The sequence below is a fragment of the Ovis canadensis genome, chromosome 9 (genome assembly GCF_042477335.2).
Source record: "Ovis canadensis isolate MfBH-ARS-UI-01 breed Bighorn chromosome 9, ARS-UI_OviCan_v2, whole genome shotgun sequence".
In the NCBI taxonomy this organism is placed as follows: Eukaryota; Metazoa; Chordata; class Mammalia; order Artiodactyla; family Bovidae; genus Ovis; species Ovis canadensis.
In genome coordinates this window covers 99004062-99025758 of record NC_091253.1, presented here as the reverse complement: position 1 = coordinate 99025758, position 21697 = coordinate 99004062, and the positions used below count along the sequence as shown (strand labels likewise).

General features: G+C 41.6%; 1 protein-coding gene across 1 annotated transcript in view; it reads right to left on the bottom strand.

The window, feature by feature from the left end:
- CNGB3 (cyclic nucleotide gated channel subunit beta 3) overlaps positions 1–21697 on the bottom strand; it is a 96390-nt gene that overhangs the window by 38019 nt on the left and 36674 nt on the right. Inside the window, exons 12-13 of the mRNA XM_069600351.1 lie at positions 19458–19617; positions 17436–17533 (exon numbers count right to left, since the gene is read on the bottom strand). Coding sequence (XP_069456452.1) covers positions 17436–17533; positions 19458–19617 — 258 coding nt within the window. The remainder of the gene's footprint in view (positions 1–17435; positions 17534–19457; positions 19618–21697) is intronic.

Below are 21697 nucleotides of genomic sequence, written 5' to 3'. Positions count from 1 at the left end.
ACCATCTGAGCCACCAGGGAAACCAATAATTTATCTACAAATTAGGTTAAAGAAAAATCTGTAGATGTTCCAAAAATCTCACCTCACATAGTGATTTTGAATTTTCTACTTTCATTAGACTTTCCACTCCCCATAGTCAACAAAAGAGTCCAAAGTGCAGTACTTGGGTGCAATCTCAAAAATGACAAAATGATCTCTGTTCATTTCCAAGGCAAACCATTCGATATCATAGTAATCCAAGTCTATGCCCCAACCAGTAATGCTGAAGAAGCTGAAGTCGAACCATTCTATGAAGACCTACAAGACCTTATAGAACTAAGACTCAAAAAAGAAGTCCTCTTCATTAGAAGGGACTGGAATGCAAAAGTAGGAAGTCAAGAGGTACCTGGAAGAACAGGCAAATTTGCGCTTGGAGTACAAATGAAGCAGGGCAAGACTAACAGTTTTGCCAAGAGAACACACTGATCATAGGAAACACCTTCTTCCAACAACACAAGAGAAGACTCTACACATGGACATCACCAGATGGTCAACACTGAAATCAGATTGATTATATTGTTTGCAGCCAAAGATGGAGAAGTTCTATGCAGTCAACAAAAACAAGACCAGGAGCTGACTGTGGCTCAGATCATGAACTCCTTATTACCAAATTCAGACTCAAATTGAAGAGAGTAGGGAAAACCACTAGACCATTCAGGTACGACTTAAATCAAATCCCTTACATTGCATTACAGTGGAAGTGACAAATAGATTCAAGGGATTTGATCTGATAGGCAGAGTGCCTGAAGAACTATGGATGGAGGTTTGTGACATTGTGCAGTAGGCAGTGATCAAGATGGTCCCCAAGAAAAATAAATGAAAAATGATTGTTTGATGAGGCCTTACAAATAGCTGAGAAAAGAAGAGAAGCTAAAGGCAAAGGTGAAAAGGAAAGATATACCCATTTGAATGCAGAGTTCCAAAGAATAGCAAGGAGAGATAGAAAGCCTTCCTCAGTGATCAATGCAAAGAGATAGAGGAAAACAATAGAATGGGAAAGAATAGAGATCTCTTCAAGAAAATTAGAGATACCAAGAGAACATTTCATGCAAAGATGGGCTTAATAAAGGACAGAAATGGTATGGACCTAACAGAAGCTATTAAGATATTAAGAAGAGGTGGCAAGAATACACAGAAGAACTGTACAAAAAAGATCTTCACGACCCAGATAACAACGATGGTGTGATCATTCAGCTACAGCCAGACATCCTGGAATGCGAAGTCAAGTGGCCCTTAGGAAGCATCATACGAATAAAGCTAGTAGAGGTAATGGAATTCCAGTTGAGCTATTTCAAATCCTGAAAGATGATGCTGTGAAAGTGCTGCACTCAATATGCCAACAAACAGGGAAAACTCAGCCGTGGCCACTGGACTGGAAAAGTTCAGTTTTCATTCCAATCCAAAAGAAAGGCAATGCCAAAGAATGCTCAAACTACCACACAATTGCACTCATCTCACACACTAGCAAAGTAATGCTCAAAATTCTCCAAGCTAGGCTTCAACAGTTTGTGAACCATGAACTTCCAGATGTTCAAGCTGGATTTAGAAAAGGCAGAAGAACCAGAGATCAAATTGCCAACATCCACTGGATCATCGAAAAAGCAAGAGAGTTCCAGAAAAACATCTATTTCTGCTTTATTGACTATGCCAAAGCCTTTTACTATGTGGATCACAATAAACTGTGGAAAATTCTTGCAAAGATGGCAATACAAGACCACCTGACCTGCTTCCTGAGAAATCTGTGTGCAGGTCAGGAAGCAACAGTTAGAACTGGACATGGAACAACAGACTGATTCTAAATAGGAAAAGGAGTATGTCAAGGCTATATATTGTTACCCTGCTTATTTAACTTATATGCAGAGTACATCATGAGAAACACTGGGCTGGATGAAGCACAAGCTGGAATCAAGATTGCCGGGAAAAATATCAATAACCTCAGATATGTAGATGACACCATCCTTATGGCAGAAAGTGAAGAACTAAAGAGCCTCTTGATGAAAGTGAAAAAGGAGAGTGAAAAAGTTGGTTTAAAGCTCAACATTCAGAAAACGAAGATCATGGCATCAGGTTCCATCACTGCATGGCAAATAGATGGGCAAACAGTGGAAATAGTGAGAGAGTTTATTTTTTGGGGCTCCAAAATCACTGCAGATGGTGACTGCAGCCATGAAAAGACGCTTGCTCCTTGAAAGAAAATCTATGACCAACCTAGACAGCATATTATAAAGCAGAGACATTACTTTGCCAACAAATGTCTGTCTAGTCAAAGCTACATACATGACTTTTCCAACAGTCATGTATGAATGTGAGAGTTGGACTACAAAGAAAGCTGAGCACCAAAGAATTGATGCTTTTGAACTGTGGTGTTGGAGAGGACTCTTGAGAGTCCCTTGGACTGCAAGGAGATTCAACCAGTCCATTCTAAAGGAGATCAGTCCTGGGTGTTCATTGGAAGGACTGATGCTGAAGCTGAAGCTCCAATACTTTGGCCACCTCATGCGAAGAACTGACTCATTTGAAAAGATCCAGATGCTGGGAAAGATTGAAGGCAGGAGGAGAAGAGGATGAAAGAGGATGAGATGGTTGGATGGCATCACCGACTCGATGGACATGAGTTTGAGCAAGCTCCGGGAGTTGGTGATGGGCATCGAAGCCTGGCGTGCTGCAGTCAGTGGCATCACAAAGAGTCGGACAAGACTGAGTGACTGAACTGAACTGCCTTTCATCAAATATTTTTAGTTTTCCCTCCCAGAACTGTTAGCATGTAGCTGTTTTCTAGCTGTTTTCTTTTTGTGCTTGTCCCTGTCCATTTTTTAGGAACATTATTATTTTCAGATAATTAATCCCATGTAGAAAAGCAAAGTATCTACCCCCAATTCATGGATTGGATAAAAATTTCTTTAGCAATCATGCTGCTGCTGCTAAGTCGCTTTAACCATGTCTGACTCTGTGCGACTCCATAGACAGCAGCCCACCTGGGTCCCCCATCCCTGGGATTCTCCAGGCAAGAACACTGGAGTGGGTTGCCGTTTCCTTCTCCAATGCATGAAAGTGAAAAGTGAAAGTGAAGTCAGTCAGTTGTGTCTGACTCTTGACCCCATGGACTGTAGCCTACCAGGCTCCTCCATCCATGGGATTTCCCAGGCAAGAGTACTGGAGTAGGGTGCCATTGCCTTCTCCAATAGCAATCATAGGTTTCCATAATAATTTCAGTAGGAAACACTTGACCTAGATCCATATAAAATTTACACCTCAGGCTTGCTTGACTGATAAGGAAAGTTAATGATTTATGATTGAAGTATTTTCAAATAGCCATGGGTGAGAAGCATTCAGATGAACTTGAAGCTAGGATTTAACAATTTATTTGAGAAGCTATAGCTTTTGGTTCTCTTGAACAGAGAGAAAGGCTTCTTAACACAGTCCAACACGTAATGACGAGAAGCTGCTATGAGCCATGCCCTTGGTCCAATCAGAGGTGAAAGAGAGTGAGTCTAGTTGGGAATAATGTTTTAAGTAAACAGAAAAACAGTAATTTGTGGTAAAAGTTAATCATGCTGTAAGTTATGTCATATAAATACCCACAAAACTTTTCAGAGGCGGGGGCGCTTACTTCTGCCTGGGAGTGCAGACAGGAGACGGGAGATGGGAAGAAGGTGCTCATGTGGGCCACAAAGCCAAGTCATTTGATGAGTGTGATTTATATCTGCATTTATTTTGATGTGCAAAGGTCCTTTGAGGAAGAGAGAAGTGTGCTGCTTCTTTCTTTGTTATATACTTGCTTAGTGCAAAATGTATAATTTTTACTTATACTGACTTTATCTCTACCATGTCTCATAGGTTATCGTATTTGTTAAGGCAAATTACAAACATTAACTTCTTCCTAAAATTTATCATTCTGCTTTTAGTAAAGCTTCTCTAACTCTATGGCTCAAGTGTTCTATTCCTTTCAATGCTTTCACTGATTCAGAGAAATTTCATTTCAGAAATTGGTGTTCTGATCACTCAGAACTCTGTTAGGGAAAAAACACTTTATTTTAAGATCTCCCCCGCTAAAAGAAGTTCGTGTTTTCAATATTTCAGAGGAAATTCATTAGAAATATATTTGGAAGTTCTTAAAGCTTAAGCGTGACTAGAATATCACTGCAATGAAGGTGACTCTCAATTTTTTGTGATTATGGAGAATAATGGGTCTCCCTAGTGGCTCAGATGGTAAAGAACCTGCCTGTAATGCAGGAGACCTGAGTTTGATCCCTGGATTGGGAAGATTCCCTGGAGGAGGGCATGGCAACACACTTCAGTGTCCTTGCCTGGAGAATCCCCTGGACAGAGGAGCCTGGACAGGAAGAGTCAGACATGAATGACACAACTTACCATGCACGGAGAATAATAGCATTGCAAACGATCAGAAAGAAAAGATTAAAAAAAAATCTACTTACATTTATTTTGATGTGCATAATTTGAAATTTGATGTTTTTGGCTTTAACTTTTACACTTCTTGCAGTCCCTTGGACTGCAAAGAGATCCAATGGGTCCATCCTAAAGGAAATCAGTCCTGAATATTCACTGGAAGGACTGATGCTGAAGCTGAAACTCCAATACTTTGGCCACCTGATGCGAAGAACCGACTCATTGGAAAAGACCCTGATGCTGGTGAAGATTGAAGGCGGGAGGAGAAGGGGATGACAGAGGATGAGATGGTTGGATGGCATTACCGACTTGATGGACATGAGTTTGAGTAGGCTCTGGGAGTTGGTGATGGACAGGGAGGTCTGGAGTGCTGCAGTCCATGGGGTCGCAAAGAGTCGGACACGACTGAGCGACTGAAGTGAACTGAACTGAACTGAGGCCAAAATAAAGTTTTTATTCCTGAAACAATTCCTGCTGGAATGAACTTTGATGAAAATTCCCAACTGTGTTACGTTAATAGGAATGATTAATTATTTGAAGTGTTGTTTTCCTATGGCAACAATCCCATAAATGTAAAGATGTATGCGGCAGTATCATTTTCAGTACTGAACAGACTGGAAACAAGAAAAGCACGATCTGAGGGCAGAGAAAAGTGTTGACGATGTATGTGTGGGTTGCAATAGCATACAGCGGTTAAAATCAATACCCCGGTTCTCTCTCTCTCTACGTATGGTTGAATTCAACAACTCGTGTGTTCTGCATAAAAACAAGCCACAGAATATGTTCACTATGACTCCAACTGTGAAAAAAACTGAACAAAATAATACTGCCGGTCACTGATGTTTATAGATAAAAGGTAAGATAAAAACGAGGATTGGAAGGCTATTCTTAAAATTATCTTAGTGGCCACCTCTGGGGAGGGAGAAAGGAGAATGGAACTGGATTGAAGAACTGATTAGACCTCAACTGTAACTTTTATTAATAATAGTAAAAATAAAGTAAAACACACATCCTAGGATTTCTTGTAGGAACAAAATCCTCTTCGAGAAGGACCACATTTCATGTTGTCTTTTCTACCTTTCAGGTTAACTCACTGGCAGAAAGCACTATAAAGAAACCTAATTAACGGAAAGTATTGGACCAAACTAGGAGATAAACCTTAAAGTAACTTAGCAAACAATTAGTGCTTTCTTCAGTAGAAATGCCCAAATACTTAAAAGGAGAGCTTTTAGCTTATGTCTTGGATTTCCTCAGAGAAAAATATATGAACTATTACAAATATATATTTTTATCAACATACTTGCATAAAATAAGTATTAATTCATGTAAATAAGCCATAGCGATTGTATGTTAGAAAAAAAAATCTACAACTTAAACCTCATCAATTGATTCTGGACCCTAATGATTGCTTTGTGGACAGGTTGCCACTGGCCTTGAAGGCAATTGTGATTTAGGACTAGGTCTTTCCTTTCTCTCTTAGTGAAATAAAATTTGTGTTAGGAAGCCGTTATATCTTATGATGTATTTGAGAATACTTATCTCCTCCCCCTCCCCTGCCAAATGATTATTTTCTTGAGATACAGTTTGCTCCATTATTATATGATTTAAAAGAATCACATCCCAGGGTCGGCATTTTTTTCTTTATAATGCAGCTCCATTTCCTTTATAGAAGTAATTAGGAAAAATTTCTGATTCTCAGAAAGTCAGCACACAGCCATTGTTTCATAAATGTTCCTTTTTCTATAAAGCGAGCGTACCTGTGAGAGTGTCAATATTCACTTTTGTATGTATTCATCACACATTTGCATTACATTTTATCTTCTTATATTTCTTGTTTAATTTTTTTTTTTTGTATCTGTTTAATTCTCTCAACCTCCCTTGTGAGGCCTGACATTCATTAACACATTGTCAACACTCTTGGATTTTAGATGAGGGAACAGAGGCTCAGGACGTCTATTGACTCTTCAGCTGAGGTCACGTGTGGAAGATATGTCGGAGGAAGACTCACCAGGGCCTGTGCAGGGGGAGCACGCTGTTTAATCTGCACTCTGAGCAACAGGGCAAGACAGTGGCTTCCATCTCCCCAGTGTCTTGCCAGGGCAGGGGGCATGCCAGGTACTAAATAAATAAGGCCTGACATCCGTCATGAAGTTGTTAGAAAGCATTCTCTTTTTAACAATGGGAAGTTTAGTGCCGTATAAAGTTGGATTTATATTTGAATAAGGCTACTGGAGATTTGAATGAAGTTGGGAGAAATTCTATTTTTATTCAACACATGAGCTATATGTTAGATGAATGTTCCCATAGGCAGGAAGTCCTTTTAATACCGGCTAACTCTGAACACAATTGTCAAGTTGGTAAAATTTATCTCTGGGTGCTAACCTTCTCAGTCTTGAAGGATTTCTCCATTTCTAAGCTCATTCTCCCTAAGTTATTTGAAAAGAACTCAAGATATTATCAGTACTATATAACTCACTGGGACTTTCAGTCACCCTCAAGTATAAGCAAGAATCTTCAAGGCTTTTCTCAACTCAGCCCTGTTTGTTATAAGAGGCCTTGCTCTGTCCCATCTGAAACTGCGCTCACACTACACCAGGGATGGGTGATACGTCTAGACAGGAATTCTGAACCCAGTTGCCCATACTATCGACTATGCCAGTCATGTTATTGATTGGTAGCTTTGGGAGCAGCAAAGTCAAATGTGATAAATAATTTGCAAGGTATTATGACGGCATAACTTATTGAGTTCTAAGTGATCTTACATAGAACCCTATACTTCATATTTGCAAACACGAAGAGAGTCATTTCCATCAGGCTTTCCCTGAGAACTAACAATAATTCTCTTTTTCTAGGAGCCTCAGTATCACAGTCAAAATGAGAAGTCACAAGCTGGATGCAACCCCGAGGATGAATCTAACCAATCTTCCTAGGATCAAGCATGGCCACACACTGGTTTTACCTGCGTGAAAGCTCCTCTGTGGCTGAATCAGTTTTATTCCTAAGGGACAGTAATAATAATCACAATATATGAATAATGTACTTATACCTGATGTATTGATATAAGCGCTTTGTATGTTTTGAGTTACTGAATTATCACACAACAGCCAACGATGTCATCTTGTTTATGTAAAGTTTGCCTACCTTCTGGGAGGCACTGGGGAGAAGTGACCACGGGGCACAGGGTCTGAGGCACCGCACTGGTGCTTTAGAGAGAGTGACTGCTCAGCAGGTTTCGCTGAGTGGAGTTCATCTGGGTTAAAAGCTCAATGTCAGAATACTTTCAACAGGTCTAGCAACAGTATCTGGAGAAGGCAATGGCACCCCACTCCAGTACTCTTACCTGGAAAATCCCATGGACGGAGGAGCCTGCAGGCTGCAGTCCATGGGGTCGATGAGAGTCGGACACGACTGAGCGACTTCCCTTTCACTTTTCACTTTCATGCATTGGAAAAGGAAACGGCAACCTACTCCAGTGTTCTTGCCTGGAGAATCCCAGGGACAGCGGAGCCTGGTGGGCTGCCTTCTATGGGGTCGCAGACTCGGACACAACTAGAGCGACTTCGCAGCAGCAGCAGCTGCAGCAGCCGCCGCCGCAACAGTATTACTAATACCACCGTGGTTAAACATAAAGTTAAAAATGAAAAGTAGTAAGCCTCCTGCAATGCTCTGATTTCAGGCCCCTGGGAAGAAATATGTGAACAGGTGGACCCTTGGGTGAAGGGAAGAAATAACAGTGACTTTCCCACCCCACCCCTGGCGCAGTCTTTCACTCAAGGACCAAACCCGTCTCCGCGTGCTTCCTGCCTCTGACGTCACAGCCTTTCCAGGCTCTGCTTGCCGCACCAGGACGAGTCCCAGCCGCCCCTGAGGGGTCCTGTTTGGGAAGCGGTCCGCATTGTTGCCGGAGCAGCAGACGGTGAGACGCTTCGCGCTTCCCTTGACAGGCCCGTGGCACCTCCGTTTCCAGTTTGGTGTCTTTCCTTTCCTACCTTGGAGCTGGGGCTCTGTGTGCTCAGCCGTGTCCAGCTCTTTGCGAACCCCTGGACGCCCATGGAATTTTCCAGGCGAGAATTCTGGAGTGGGTTGCCATTTCCTACTCCCGGGTCTTCCCACCCCAGGGATGGAGCTCACGTGTCTGTGTCTCTTGCATTGACAGATGGACGCCACCGCTCCATCTGGGAAAGCGAAAGTCTCTCAATCGTGTCCGACTCTCTGCGACCCCATGGGCTATACAGTCCATGGAATTCTCCAGGCCAGAACACTGGAGTGGGCAGCCTTTCCCTTCTCCAGGGGATCTTCCCGACCCAAGAATCCAACAGGGGTCTCTTGCATTGCAGGTGGATTCTTTACCAGCTGAGCTATCAGGGAAGCCGATCCAGTAAGTCCTACCAATAAGCTGCTGCTGCTGCTAAGTCGCTTCAGTCGTGTCCGGCTCTGTGCGACCCCATAGACAGCAGCCCACCAGGGTCCCCCGTCCCTGAAATTCTCCAGGCAAGAACACTGGAGTGGGTTGCCGTTTCCTTCTCCAATGCATGAAAGTGAAAAGTGAAAGGAAAGTCGCTCAGTTGTGTTCGACTCTTAGCGACCCCATGGACTGTAGCCCACCCGGCTCCGCCGTCCATGGGATTTTCCAGGCAAGAGTCCTGGAGTGGGGCGCCATTGCCTTCTCCGTACCAATAAGCAGGGGGCTCTTTTTCAGTTTCTAAAGAATGCAATCTTAATTCTACACACTAGGTGGCGCAACAGAACTTTCACTAAATTTTCTCCCATTTTTGGTAATTTAGTGGTGGACACGAAATGTGATTTCCTTAGCATTTAATTTGATAAAACATATTTTAAAATCAATACAAAAGTAATAAATCAACAGATAGGAAGGGAAATTGTCCAACCTCATAGGAATGAATCATTCCTTATTAGCTTAATACTTGAGTTTGGGCTGGAAAAAGAGACCCATTTTTGTGGGAAAAAAAAAAGTCAAAAAATGACTATTCATCTCCAAGCTCTTTGGAAACTCTGATCATCCCATGTAGAAGGAGCAAATCTTACTAATTCACCACAATTGACTGAAGCAACGTTTTAGTGAAAGTCTGTGACTTTAGGTCTACCTGCTTTGAACAAGAGGGGGAAAACCATATGAGCTACAAGGTCTTAGTAGGAGAGTAGCAAAGAGTGTGTAAATTTAGGTGTCTGGTGTGAAACTAATCGACGTGCTGAGTCTAAGTCTATGACGTTCACCGCAGGGTGCTATGTTGCTGTTTTTTGACTCTGGGGACAATTCTCAGCATCTTACCACTTATTTAGACAGGGCTGGTGGGGAGCTGAAAGGTCTCATCACCGAGCTGCTAAGACTGTAGCCTGTGCAGTAAAAATTTGCTTCCCGCTCTTTGGCCTCAGTCAGGTAAATAGTTTCTGCTTTCTGTAAAATGAGGGGTCATAAAACTTTTCTCAGAGACTTGCTGTGAGAATTAACTGGGAGAAGATAGCAAGGAAGATGATATAGTACAATCAGAACCCAATAAACAGCAGCTATGATTTTTGAGAAGTAAAGAACCCATCTGACAATGCAGGAGACATAAGAGATAAGAGTTTGATCCCTGGGTGGGGAAGATCCCCTGGAGGAGGGCATGGCAACCCACTCCAGGACTCTTGCCTGGAGAATCCCATGAGCAGAGGAGCCTGGTGGGCCACAGTTCATGGGGTCACAAAGAGTTGGACACGACTGAGCAACGTAGCACGCATACACACAAAGCAAGGTCCACTCCATTATGTGCGTTGGCCTCATCCAATAAACTGAAGGCCTTCAGAGAAAAAAGTCTTAAGTTCCCCGAGGAGCAGGGCAATCTGCCTCCAGATTGCCTTTGGATTTGAGCTGCAACAGTAACACTTTCCAGGGTTTCCAACAAGCTGACCTGTCCTGAAGGTTTTGGATCTGTCGGTCCTCATGATTACATGAGCCCTTCTTTAAAATAAATCCCCCATCCAGTCGTGCCCAACTCTGAGACACCCTGGACTGCAGCCTGCCATGGGATTCTCCAGGCAAGAGTGCTGGAGTGTGCTGTCATTTCCTTCTCCAGGGGATCTTCCCATCCCAGGGACCACCTGAATCTCCTGCATCTCCACCGTTGGCAGGCTGATTCTCGGGAGTACCCTAATACAGGGGCCATAAGACAGTCGGGTCCAGCAAGGTATGCGGTGACAGCCCCGGGAATGAAAGATCCGGGGCAGCATGGACCACTCTCATGGAACATTGTCCGTATTATAATTTGTGATGCTCCAGCATGACTTACATTACTTTCATTAAAGCATTAGGACACTCACTGTTTCCCTAGTAAATAAACAAGTTTCACAAGGTTAAAAGGAAAGAAATACAAGCACGTTGTTCTTTGGAATGGAAAAGGTCAGTTTTCATTTGAATCCCAAAGAAAGGCAATGCCAAAGAATGTTCAAACTACCGCACAGGTGCACTCATCTCACATGCTAGCAAAGTAATGCTCAAAATTCTCCTAGTCAGACTTCAATAATATGTGAACTGTGAACTTCCAGATGTTCAAGCTGGATTTAGACAAGGCAGAGGAACCAGAGATCAAATTGCTGACATTGGTTGGATCATCGAAAAAGCAAGAGAGTTCCAGAAAAACATCTACTTCTGCTTTATTGACTATGCCAAAGCCTTTGACTGTGTGGGTCACCACAAACTGTGGAAAATTCTTCAGTGGGCATACCAGACCACCTGACCTGCCTCTTGAGAAACCTGTATGCAGGTCAGGAAGCAAAAGTTAGAAGTGGACTTGGAACAACAGACTGGTTCCAAATGGGGAAAGGAGTACGTTAAGGCTGTATAACATCACCCTGCTTATTTAACTTACATGCAGAGTACATCATGGGAAATGCCTGGCTGGATGAAGCACAAGCTGGAATCAAGATTGCCGGGAGAAATATCAATAACCTCAGATATGCAGATGACACCACCCTTATGGTAGAAAGTGAAGAAGAGCTAAAGAGCCTCTTGATGAAAGTGCAAGAGGAGAGTGAAAAAGTTGGCTTAAAACTCAACATTCAGAAAACTAAGATTATGACATCCGGTCCCATCACTTCATGGGAAATAGATGCAGAAACAATGGAAACAGTGACACACTTTATTTTTGGGGGCTCCCAAATCACTGCAGATGGTGGCTGCAGCCATGAAATTAAAAGACGCTTACTCCTTGGAAGGAAAGTTATGATCAATCTAGACAGCATATTAAAAAGCAGAGACGTGACTGCCAACAAAGGTCGGTCTAGTCAAGGCTATGGGTTTCCCAGGAGTCATGTATGGATATGAGCATTGGAATATAAAGAAAACTGAGTGCTGATGAATTGATGCTTTTGAACTATGGGGTTGGAGAAGACTCTTGAGAGTCCCTTGGACTGTAAGAAGATCCAACCAGTCCATCCTAAAGGAAATCAGTCCTGAATATTCATTGGAAGGACTGATGTTGAAGCTGAAACTCCAATCCTTTGGCCACCTGATGCAAAGAAATGACTCATTTGAAGAGACTCTGATGCTGGGAAAGATTGAAGGTGGGAGGAGAAGGGGACGACAGAGGATGAGATGATTGGATGGCATCACCAACTCGATGGACATGAGTTTCAGTAAACTCCGGGAGTTGGTAATGGACAGCGAGGCCTGGCGTGCTGCAGTCCATGGGGCTGCAGAGTTGGACACGACTGAGTGGCTGAACTGAACTGAACTGTCCTTTTAAAAATTGAATACAATGCACAATTAGAGCAACAGACACATATCTTTGGAAAAGCTGAAATGAGTTTATTCTAATTTGTTAGTTTATTCTAATTTATTTAGCATAGACTCATTTTCTGGTGCTGCATTGCAAACAAATTCTCCCACATCTGCATCCCTTCACACATTTACAAAGTGGAGAAAAGTCCTTGTGAAATTTCTGATTGAAGATTCAAGATACAAACTTAAAAGTATTCTTTCAGTTCAGTCGCTCAGTCATGTCCAGCTCTTGGCATAAAGTATTCTTTAGGGCATCTTACACTAGGTATTTGTGAATTAAGTGATTTTCAAGTACTTTTAATTTACCCTAATCCTGAAGATTGGAAAGACACAAAGCATGCCCGCCAGCTCCCAGTCCTGGTGTCCTTCTGTGTGTGTGTACGTGTGTGTGCGTGCGTGTGTGTGTGTGTGTGTGCACGAACTCTCTCTCTTTTTCTCTCTGTTCCTGCCTGCTGGCCTTTAAAAGATATGGAAAATCCATTTTCAGGGAGAATTCAAGATATGGAGGTTGTTAACAGTTGCCAGTCACTATTTTTTTGTTATCCCTGGATGTTCTGTTCTATTCCAAGTATCCCCATTTCTTGTCTTTGTAAAACTGAAATCTGTGATGTTGGTTTCCTCCTTTCCAGCTTCCTTGGCCTGCAGGATCGGGCCCACATGCCTTGGCCTGGCTTCAGCTGACCTTTCTAGACTGCCTAGCTGTTGCCACATGCTCTGGTCCTAACGAGTGACAACAAGGCTGCTGCCTGGGAGCCACCCTCTTTTCACTCCGAAGCTGCCCCCTTTTCACTCCGAAGCCGCCTGGTGGACACAATGGTTTTCTCTTGTGCCTCTGACCCTCGAGGGCAGAGGTGACTCTCTGTGAACTCTGACTGAATGAGAAGCGACGCGTCAACTGGGTATAATTCATGAGCTAAGGGTGTAGGATTCCCTAGTCAGTCTATTTCCTCCCTAGGAAAATAACAAATTTGTGTCAACTACAAAGATTGTCTTTGTAAGATTTAGAAAAGAAAAAAATTTAGGAATTTTTCCATACCTGCTTATTTTCTACTTCACTGGCTTTAGGGAAAAAGATAACTTTTTTCATTTAACAGAAATATAAATGGAAATGGGTTCTTTCTGGAAGGAACTACATCTTTAATGGAAATGTCAGGGAAGAATGAATCTATGTTTATGAATAATGGTGGCAACATGTGATGATCTAACCTTTTTTTCTCAATCAGATATTGTTGATTTTATGGATTTCCAAAAATATATGCAAAAACAAAAGAAAAATAACTTCGAGGCTGGAAAACTGATAACTTCCCAAGTCAGAGATAATTCTGTAAAAGTCATTGGTGTATCAGTTAAAGGTTTTGTTTTCTTAAACATAGCTCTGGTTGTTCTCACTTAGTCTCAATTAAGCCAGTCATTGATGTGCAAGTCACTCATTGGTGTCTGACTCTTTGCGACCCCATGGACCATAGCCGCCAGGCTCCTCTGTCCATGGGATTCTCTAGGCAGGAATACGGAGTGGGTTGCCTTGCCCTCCTCCATGGGATCTTCCCGACCCAGGGATCGAACGTGCGTCTCTAACATCTCCTGCTTTGGCAGGCAGATTCTTTACCACTAGCGCTATCTGGAAAGCCCATAGATATGCACATGTATATTTAAAAGAATAAATAACTTCCCTGGTGGCTCAGAGGTTAAAGCGTCTGCCTGCAATGCGGGAGACCTGAGTTCAATCCCTGGATCAGGAAGATCCCTGGAGAAGGAAATAGCAACCCACTCCAGTACAGCAACAAAAATTTTGTAGTATAATGCTTACCCTTATTTATGTGTGCAGTGCTCTGATATTTTCTTGTCTATTTTATATGTTGGTTATGACCCATTTAATTGAATTCATGATCCCCGAATGAATTGCAAGCTGCAGCTTGAAAACGATTTATTTACAGGCACCTGTTAACCAAGGTAGAAATCCCTTTCCTAGTCTCCCTGATAGAAAATCAGAAAACTGAACGCATTCCATGATGCTTCTACTTCACCAGAGCTTCCACTGTGGCGCTTGTACTAGAAATTGGAAACTGCTTTCCAATTAGGAAACTACATTCTAAAATCTCCGGGAATTGACTCCAGGGCACCTTCCCTCCTGTCCTCTCTCTTTCCTCCTAAAACCCCTCCTGTGGGGATCAAGACCATTAGGACCAAGCCTTTTTCTCCAAGAATGTTTATTCCAGTAGATGTATCTGCAGCTTAGAAATGGGGTTTACAGTTGAGTGTTATTTTGCCAAAATAGGGAGAGTAAACGTTATTCCTTGTTCATTTAACAAACATTACTCTATGTAACCACTGCTGCTCTTGAATTAATTTTCCCAATAACTAAATATACTCAGCATCTATACATTTTCTTTCGAAGCCATTCTTTTTTAACTGAAGAATAATTTATATGCTGCGAAATATATAAATTTTAAAGGACAGATAAATTTTGACAAATGACATTGTGGCACTTCCCTCGTAAGACAAAAAATTTCTATCACTCCATAAAATTCCCTCATGTCTTCTCATAGTTAATATCGTCTTACCCACTCCCAATTTTAAGCAGTCATTGGTCTGATTTGTACCATTATAGAACAATTTTGTTTCTAAAATCATTCTTTTGCTATCTTCTTGGTTCTCTTCTACTCAATCCATACTTCTTATCCCCTGAAAGATACTCTAATTTGTCAGAGTCCTTCTTAAAACTGAGCTTCCCTTTTGGCTCAGCTGGTAAAGAATCTGCCTGCATTACAGGAGACGTGGGTTTGATCCCTGGGTTGGGAAGATCCCCTGGAGAAGGGAAAGGCTACCCACTCTAGTGTTCTGGCCTGAAGAATTCCATGGACTGTGTAGTCCATGGGGTCGCAAAAAGTCAGACAAAACTGAGTGACTTTCACTTCACTTCTTAAAACTGGTTATTTACCATATATGTTAAAAGAAATGTAGTTGCAATAAACAAGAAAACTCTTATTAGGTTAAATTTTAGGGCAATATTGTATATAACTCTATTGACTCACATGTAGCTTGAGGTCAACTAAAACTCCCAAGGTATTAAAAAAATTGTTATAAAACTACTGCTCTTTTATAATTTTAGGACTAAATTCAGGATTTTTCTTTTATGCCTATGGAAGTTAATCTTGGTTTTGCTCATTGTTTCAAAGTATTCAGTTCATTTTAAGTTTAGTCATCTAACACATTTATAACTATTCCTCTTGCTTTGTTTCATCTGCCAATTTGAAAATCACATGGTTTATATCTTCATTCAAATCCTTATGGAAATTTAGAACAGGACATATCACCCAAGAGAAGGGTCTAGGATACCGATCTATCTCTAGTTTCATGCAGCCCTGGGTTAAGCTAATATCGAGAGTGACCCTGCCTAACCATTTCAGGATAGTGTCTGATTCTTCATCTTTTATGCAAAAGTGTCTTTCACCTATTTTCAAGTCATATCTTTCTGTGTGGATTACATAATAGGGGATCATATCTAGTCCTGAGCTTAAAATCCATCAGTATATTGATTTGCCCAAATTTATGGCTCCAGCTTGGACCTCTCCTCTGAACTCAGATTTATTTATCAAACTGCCTAGATGACATTCCATCTGAATTCTGGTTCTCACCTCACATTAACACATCTCCAAACAGTCTATTTCCATCTTTCTCCCTCTATGCTTGCTTTAAAATCTCCTATTTTGCAAATGGCATCTTTGTTCTTACTGTTCCTCAGCTTAAATCCTAAATTATCTTTGATTTTTTTTTCTCTCTTCACACAATCAAACAGCAAAAAACTATAGGCTCTTTCTTTGAATGCATCCAATATTGGGCCACTTCTTAACTCTGCTGCATGGGATCACAAAGAGTTGGACGACTGAGCGACTGATCACACACACACACACACACACACACACACACACACACACACACACAAACTGCTCCAACTACTCTGGGTCTGAGCACCATTATCCCTATAGATGGTGATCCTTCCTTGGCTTCCCTGACGTCCGTATTTGCTTCTGTGGTCTATTCTCCAGACAGCAGGAAAAAAATCCCTTTCAAAAAGATCTCAAGTAGGTCACCTTCTGCTCAAGATCTTCAGTGGTTTCTGCATCTCAGAGGACAACTCGAAGTTTACGCCGCAGCCTCCAAAGCCCTCCATTAACTCGCCCTGGCTGATCATTCTGGGTTTTCCTCTCCTCTGCCTCCTCCTGCTGCACATCACTCTGCCTTTAGCCTCGCAGACCAGAGCTTCATCTCATCCTCCTGCCGGGCACCCTCTCCGTCTGTCCCTCCTTCCCTGCTCGCAGTGCCTGCTCTCTCATGCCCTTGCTTCCTGCAGTCCTCTGCCCCAGTACTCAGTTGCACTTCCCTAGAGCAAACCTTTCACGGCCAGTACCATCCTCACTCTCCTTAACCTGCTTAATTCTGTCCCTGGCATTATCACCTCCACACATGCTCTATATTGCTTTTTCACCCCTCTCTTTCGAAATTTAAGCTCCATTTGTGCAAGTATTTTTTTTTTTTTAACCACCGAATTCCTAGTAGCTAAAATGGTGCCGGGAACATTTAAGCAAGAATTGACTAAATGTTTGTTGAATGAGTTAATTAAACAGATGAATCAGTGAGTGCCCGACACAGAATAAGTGTCAGGTGAAAGACACTTACATGTAATATAATGCATTAAGAAAAGGAAAATTAGAAACATTCAAAACATTAACATTTCTTTGCTGTACACTTTTTTCTTTACAAAAAAGACCTCTAAATTTGAATTTGGCCATGTAAAACGTTTGAATCCAAATCATTTGTATTAGAGACATAATTAGGCGCTGATTCTCTGATTGTCAGGCCAATCCAGAGCTAATCTGGGGCCTGATTGTCGTGCATTGCCAAGGCATATTCGTAAATGGGAAATGACGTGCTTAGTAGCAAAGACATAGAGCTGTAGAATTTAATTATATTTAAATTAATGCCAGAAGAGCCCTTCTTCTTTGACACCAATTAGGAGAGAGGCTGCTAAAGAATAAGTCATCTGCTGAAGAGAGACTCAGTTTATTTGACTCTAATTTCACATAAAGTCTCCAGATAACTTTCATTTTATTAAAAATAGGGCAAAAAATCATAAATGCTGTATTCAGGGAGAGCTTTGATATTTATCGGGAGATTGATGTGTTGCCTTCCTACGCACTGGAGAAGCACTTGCCTTGAACAAGTCGACTTTGCTGATGACGCCGAAGTTGGCGTCAACAGTGAGGGCGAGCTGCATGGTGGTCGGCAGCGTCTCAAGGAGATCGGACTCATCTTCATAGAGATAAACACATCGACCCACAAAGAAGAGTCATTAATAAACAACACCAAAGTTCAGGAAACATTAAAACAATAACAGAAGCAAAATGCCAACTCCTGTTTTGTAAATAAACAGCTGCACCACTGTCTATATTTTTGCATACCCATCACAATGGAAAAGAAACGTATTTTCACTATTGGCGATAGGACTGTTCTGACTAATTCTGGAACTTTGCGCTCTCTGAAACTTTAGATATAAAGTTTAGAGAAGATGGGGCCAAGGCAAGTGAACAAACGGGGTGGGAAAAGGATCTGGTTCCCATCTTCTGATCCCACAGCCCTAACATCCTAGGGATGGCAAAGAAAAATGAGTATAACGAGTACCACGTGGCTTACAGAGGTCTGTCATGATCTTATTGGACACTTGGGACAACCCTAAGTATGTTCATTCCTGCCTTCTGGAAAGAAGAAAGGGCAAGTGAAACTCAGAGCAAAAGAGTGTTAAGTGACTTGTTTCTGCGTAAGTGGTGAGTGGCTGAGCTGGGAGCGGAATCTAAAGAAGAAATGCATTAAGCGAGCAAATTCAAACGATTGTTATTTCCTTGCTTATTTACTCAATGAACTGTGTGAATACATTAAAGATTTCTCTACCTGTGAATTAAATGATGGGCCTTTAGGCTGATAAAATGGTCCATGAACAAGACTACCCATTCTTAGTCGATAGTATAGTACTGGTTTCTGAGAGTTCATTATGTGTGATGTTTTCTTACATCCATTTAGAGAAAAAAAAAACCATGCTGTCTAATTTTGATTCAAATATTGAAATTTGAATATTTTTAAATATTCAAATCAATATTCAGATATTGATTCATATTCTAAATATGAAAATCCTTCCTATAAAAACACAGCTCTTTGTTTCCAAGGGCTGCTTATCTCTAGGTCCTTCCTAAGCCGAAGGTTTGGAGCAGGGTCCACAGGAAAAGAAGGGGTCTGCTACCCTTTCTCTCCCTGTTCCTCCCCCTGCATGAGACGCCCTCTGGAATATTTGTGGGTGCTTAGGCAAAGACTTAGCAGCAGCAGGAAAAGGTTTGATTTTTGTCGTTTAGATTCAGGAAGATGTGGTTGGCATCTTTTAAGACCAGCAGAGAGGAGAAGAAAACCATCAACAACCAGTGGTTCTTACCTGCTTTTTGGGAACTTTCGTGATTTGGGAATCACACTGCAATTTGCATTCTGAAGGCAGTAGCCTTTTTGACTTCTCAGGAGCACCAGTTCTTATTTTTATAGGGTGAGGTGCAAACTAAAAGTTGAATCTGGTTATTGTTAAGTAGCACATTATCTTTAACTTACTTTATATCTTTTAGTAAATGTTATTTTTACCTCCAGTGCTGTGGTACTAACAGTAGACACCATGAATGATTAAGGGGCTCCTGGTAGAGACCTGTAGCTGAGTGTGGCCTAAAAGATCACTGATGTGAGCGCTGAGCTCTGGGAAGAGGATGATATTGCAGAGAGAGCAAGGGTTTGGAGAGCAGGTGCACGTCTGAGCTCAGTTTAGGCCATTTGCTGGCTCTGTGCCCTTGGCCATTTTTTTTTTTTTTTCAGTTAGGAGCCTCCATTTCCTTGTCTCCTAAAAGGGGGTTGGTAACACCTAATTTTCCCCATTTTTCTGGGTGAAGATTAGATGAGGTAATGTGTGTAATATCTAGCATCTGTTGGACACTAAAGAAAATTTAGCAAACCTTCCAGGATTTGCATAATCAGTAAGTTATGTCTGATTTGAGAAAAAAATCCCATGGAATTAAGTGAGTGCTTTAAAGATTATTTAGTTGTTTCCCAATCTTTTGTTCAGATCCAATTAGTCTCTGCTGCTGCCTTATAGGATTTTCATTATGGGACACGGTTTACAGGGACTTAATCAGTAATTTGCAATGCTTACCTAGCATTCTTTGAGAGGCCCACGTATATTCATACCAAGTCCGGACCCGATTCTGCACAATCTTAGGAATGGAATAAGTATTCATATAGGCAATGGTATGATCCATGCAGATGCGGAAGTTGTTCTGATTGGCTGTAGCTGCTCCAATTACATCTTGCATCTAAAACCACAAATACGGTTACTCCACATCCAGCAGAGGAGGTGGAAGAGTTACTATAAGCCTAGTTGAATTGAGAGTTCTCACATGACACAGTCCATTCTAATGCTGACTACCTGATCTTTTAACACACCGATACTGGGTCCTGCTGATAAGACATTGGACAAATCATATCCTTTCTGACCCAGTTAGGACAACAGAACCTGTTTTACCTACCATGTGAGACTCTTGTGAGGATTCAGTCTCACAATGCATGCGATGGCACATGTTCTTCTTTGCAAGCTTGTATACTCCTGCAGAGATGTTAGTTGATATTTTAAAAATATATAGCTTGTGCTTATGCAAGAAATGTGTGAAGAAAGTTAAGCAATTAATTGCATGGCAGAATGGCTAGTCCATTTCGGCGAATCTCGTTTTGTAAGCATCCTTCACAGATTTTGCAGTGTGGCTGGCTATATGGACTCAATTCATCATGAAACTGCAACCTCCGTACCTCCCTTTGTGTTGTTTAGACAGATGAAATCAAATCTCATCATGCTTCAGGCAGAGTATTCAGCAGAAGCTGAAATGCGCTGAAATGACTGAAGCATCATCTACAGACGTGACAATACTTAAGGAACTGTCAGGTTTTAGTTCTTGGATGTTTATAACTCAGCCATAAAAACCCACTCTAGGTTAAAAGCTGATCTTTAAGGTCTCAGCACAAAAAAGATATATAGCCCGACTCTTCCTCTCACATAGAGAGAAGCGAGTGGTTGTAAATTTGCTTTGACTGTGGGTTTATAATAGGGAGGAAAACCTGGGCCTCACTTTCACACTCTTAAGACTTCGCTCATTCATTCTAGTAGCTGAGCCTTTTCTGCTTATGGAAAAAAACACTCATTCTTTGAGGTCTAGATAAAAAATGGCTCTTTTGTTGCGATGCCCTCCTCAGTTTCCATTTTTAGAGTTAACAGGTTCTTCTACTTGTTGTGAGCATCTATTGAGGAGCTATGCAGAGAGTCAACTGGACACACCTTTTCCAGTTCCTAACTTACCCCTTGAGGGCTATTCAGCAACCTCAATTCCTAGACCCCCTTTTCCCAAGCCATTTTAGACAAATGATGGACATTACCCACTCACCTAAGGCCTTGAGAATTGGGATATTAGAGGCTGGGTTGGGAGATTTAATAGAGTTTTAAATTGGGACCCAAGGACAATTAAAAGCTGTATTGATTGGTGTTGGGGGCAGAGGATCTGTAGTGACAGGAATCTGAATGCTTTATGTGCAAGGCTGGATCTTGGTGGTGCAGGTGAAGAAGACATATATTCTATGATGTGTGTTCCAGATTGGAGGAGGAAAATGTCAGTCTCTATGAGCTGTATGCGAGAATAGAATATTGTAGTTAAAATGTGATGTGATTATTGGGGTGTAGTTCTTGGTATGGTTATATGTGGGAATTCTGAATCAGAGGAGATTTTGTTCAGGACTTCCTGACTTTTGTTTCTGTTCTTCTCAGCATCTTTTATTCACTGTGAGAGTCAAGGCGCGAATCTCCATCTCCTTTCTCAAGCTTTCTTTTCGGCTCTACTCCTACATTTCTTTGTGGCTTGGTGGTTCTCATTGATCCTGTTGGAACCTCACAGTCAATATACAGGCAGGTGTGGTGTGGGGTAAAAAGCAGCTCTTTCAAACTTTCATGTGCATATGAATCTTCTGAAGATACTATTAAAATGCAAATTCTGACCCAGTAGGTTTGGGGTTACGCCTGAATTCCGAATTTCTCAGTTGAGGCTTCTACTCTTAGTCCAAAGACCACTTTGAATGGAATTTTAACTGGAGCTGGACATAGTCTTTTAATCTTGTAAGAATTGCCTTGAACATAGTAACTGCTAAATAGGCCAGATTTTACTATTTTTATTGATATTATATGGTCTTACCTTAGGATTTCTGAATTACATGTATGAATTTGGGGTACTTTTTAATCTCCTCAAACTAGAGTTGTCTCAACTGCAAAACTGAGAAAATACTGAAGGAGATCTGTCTACTTCACATAGATTTTAGAAGTTATAAAATAATATGATCTTTGCCATTTATATTCAA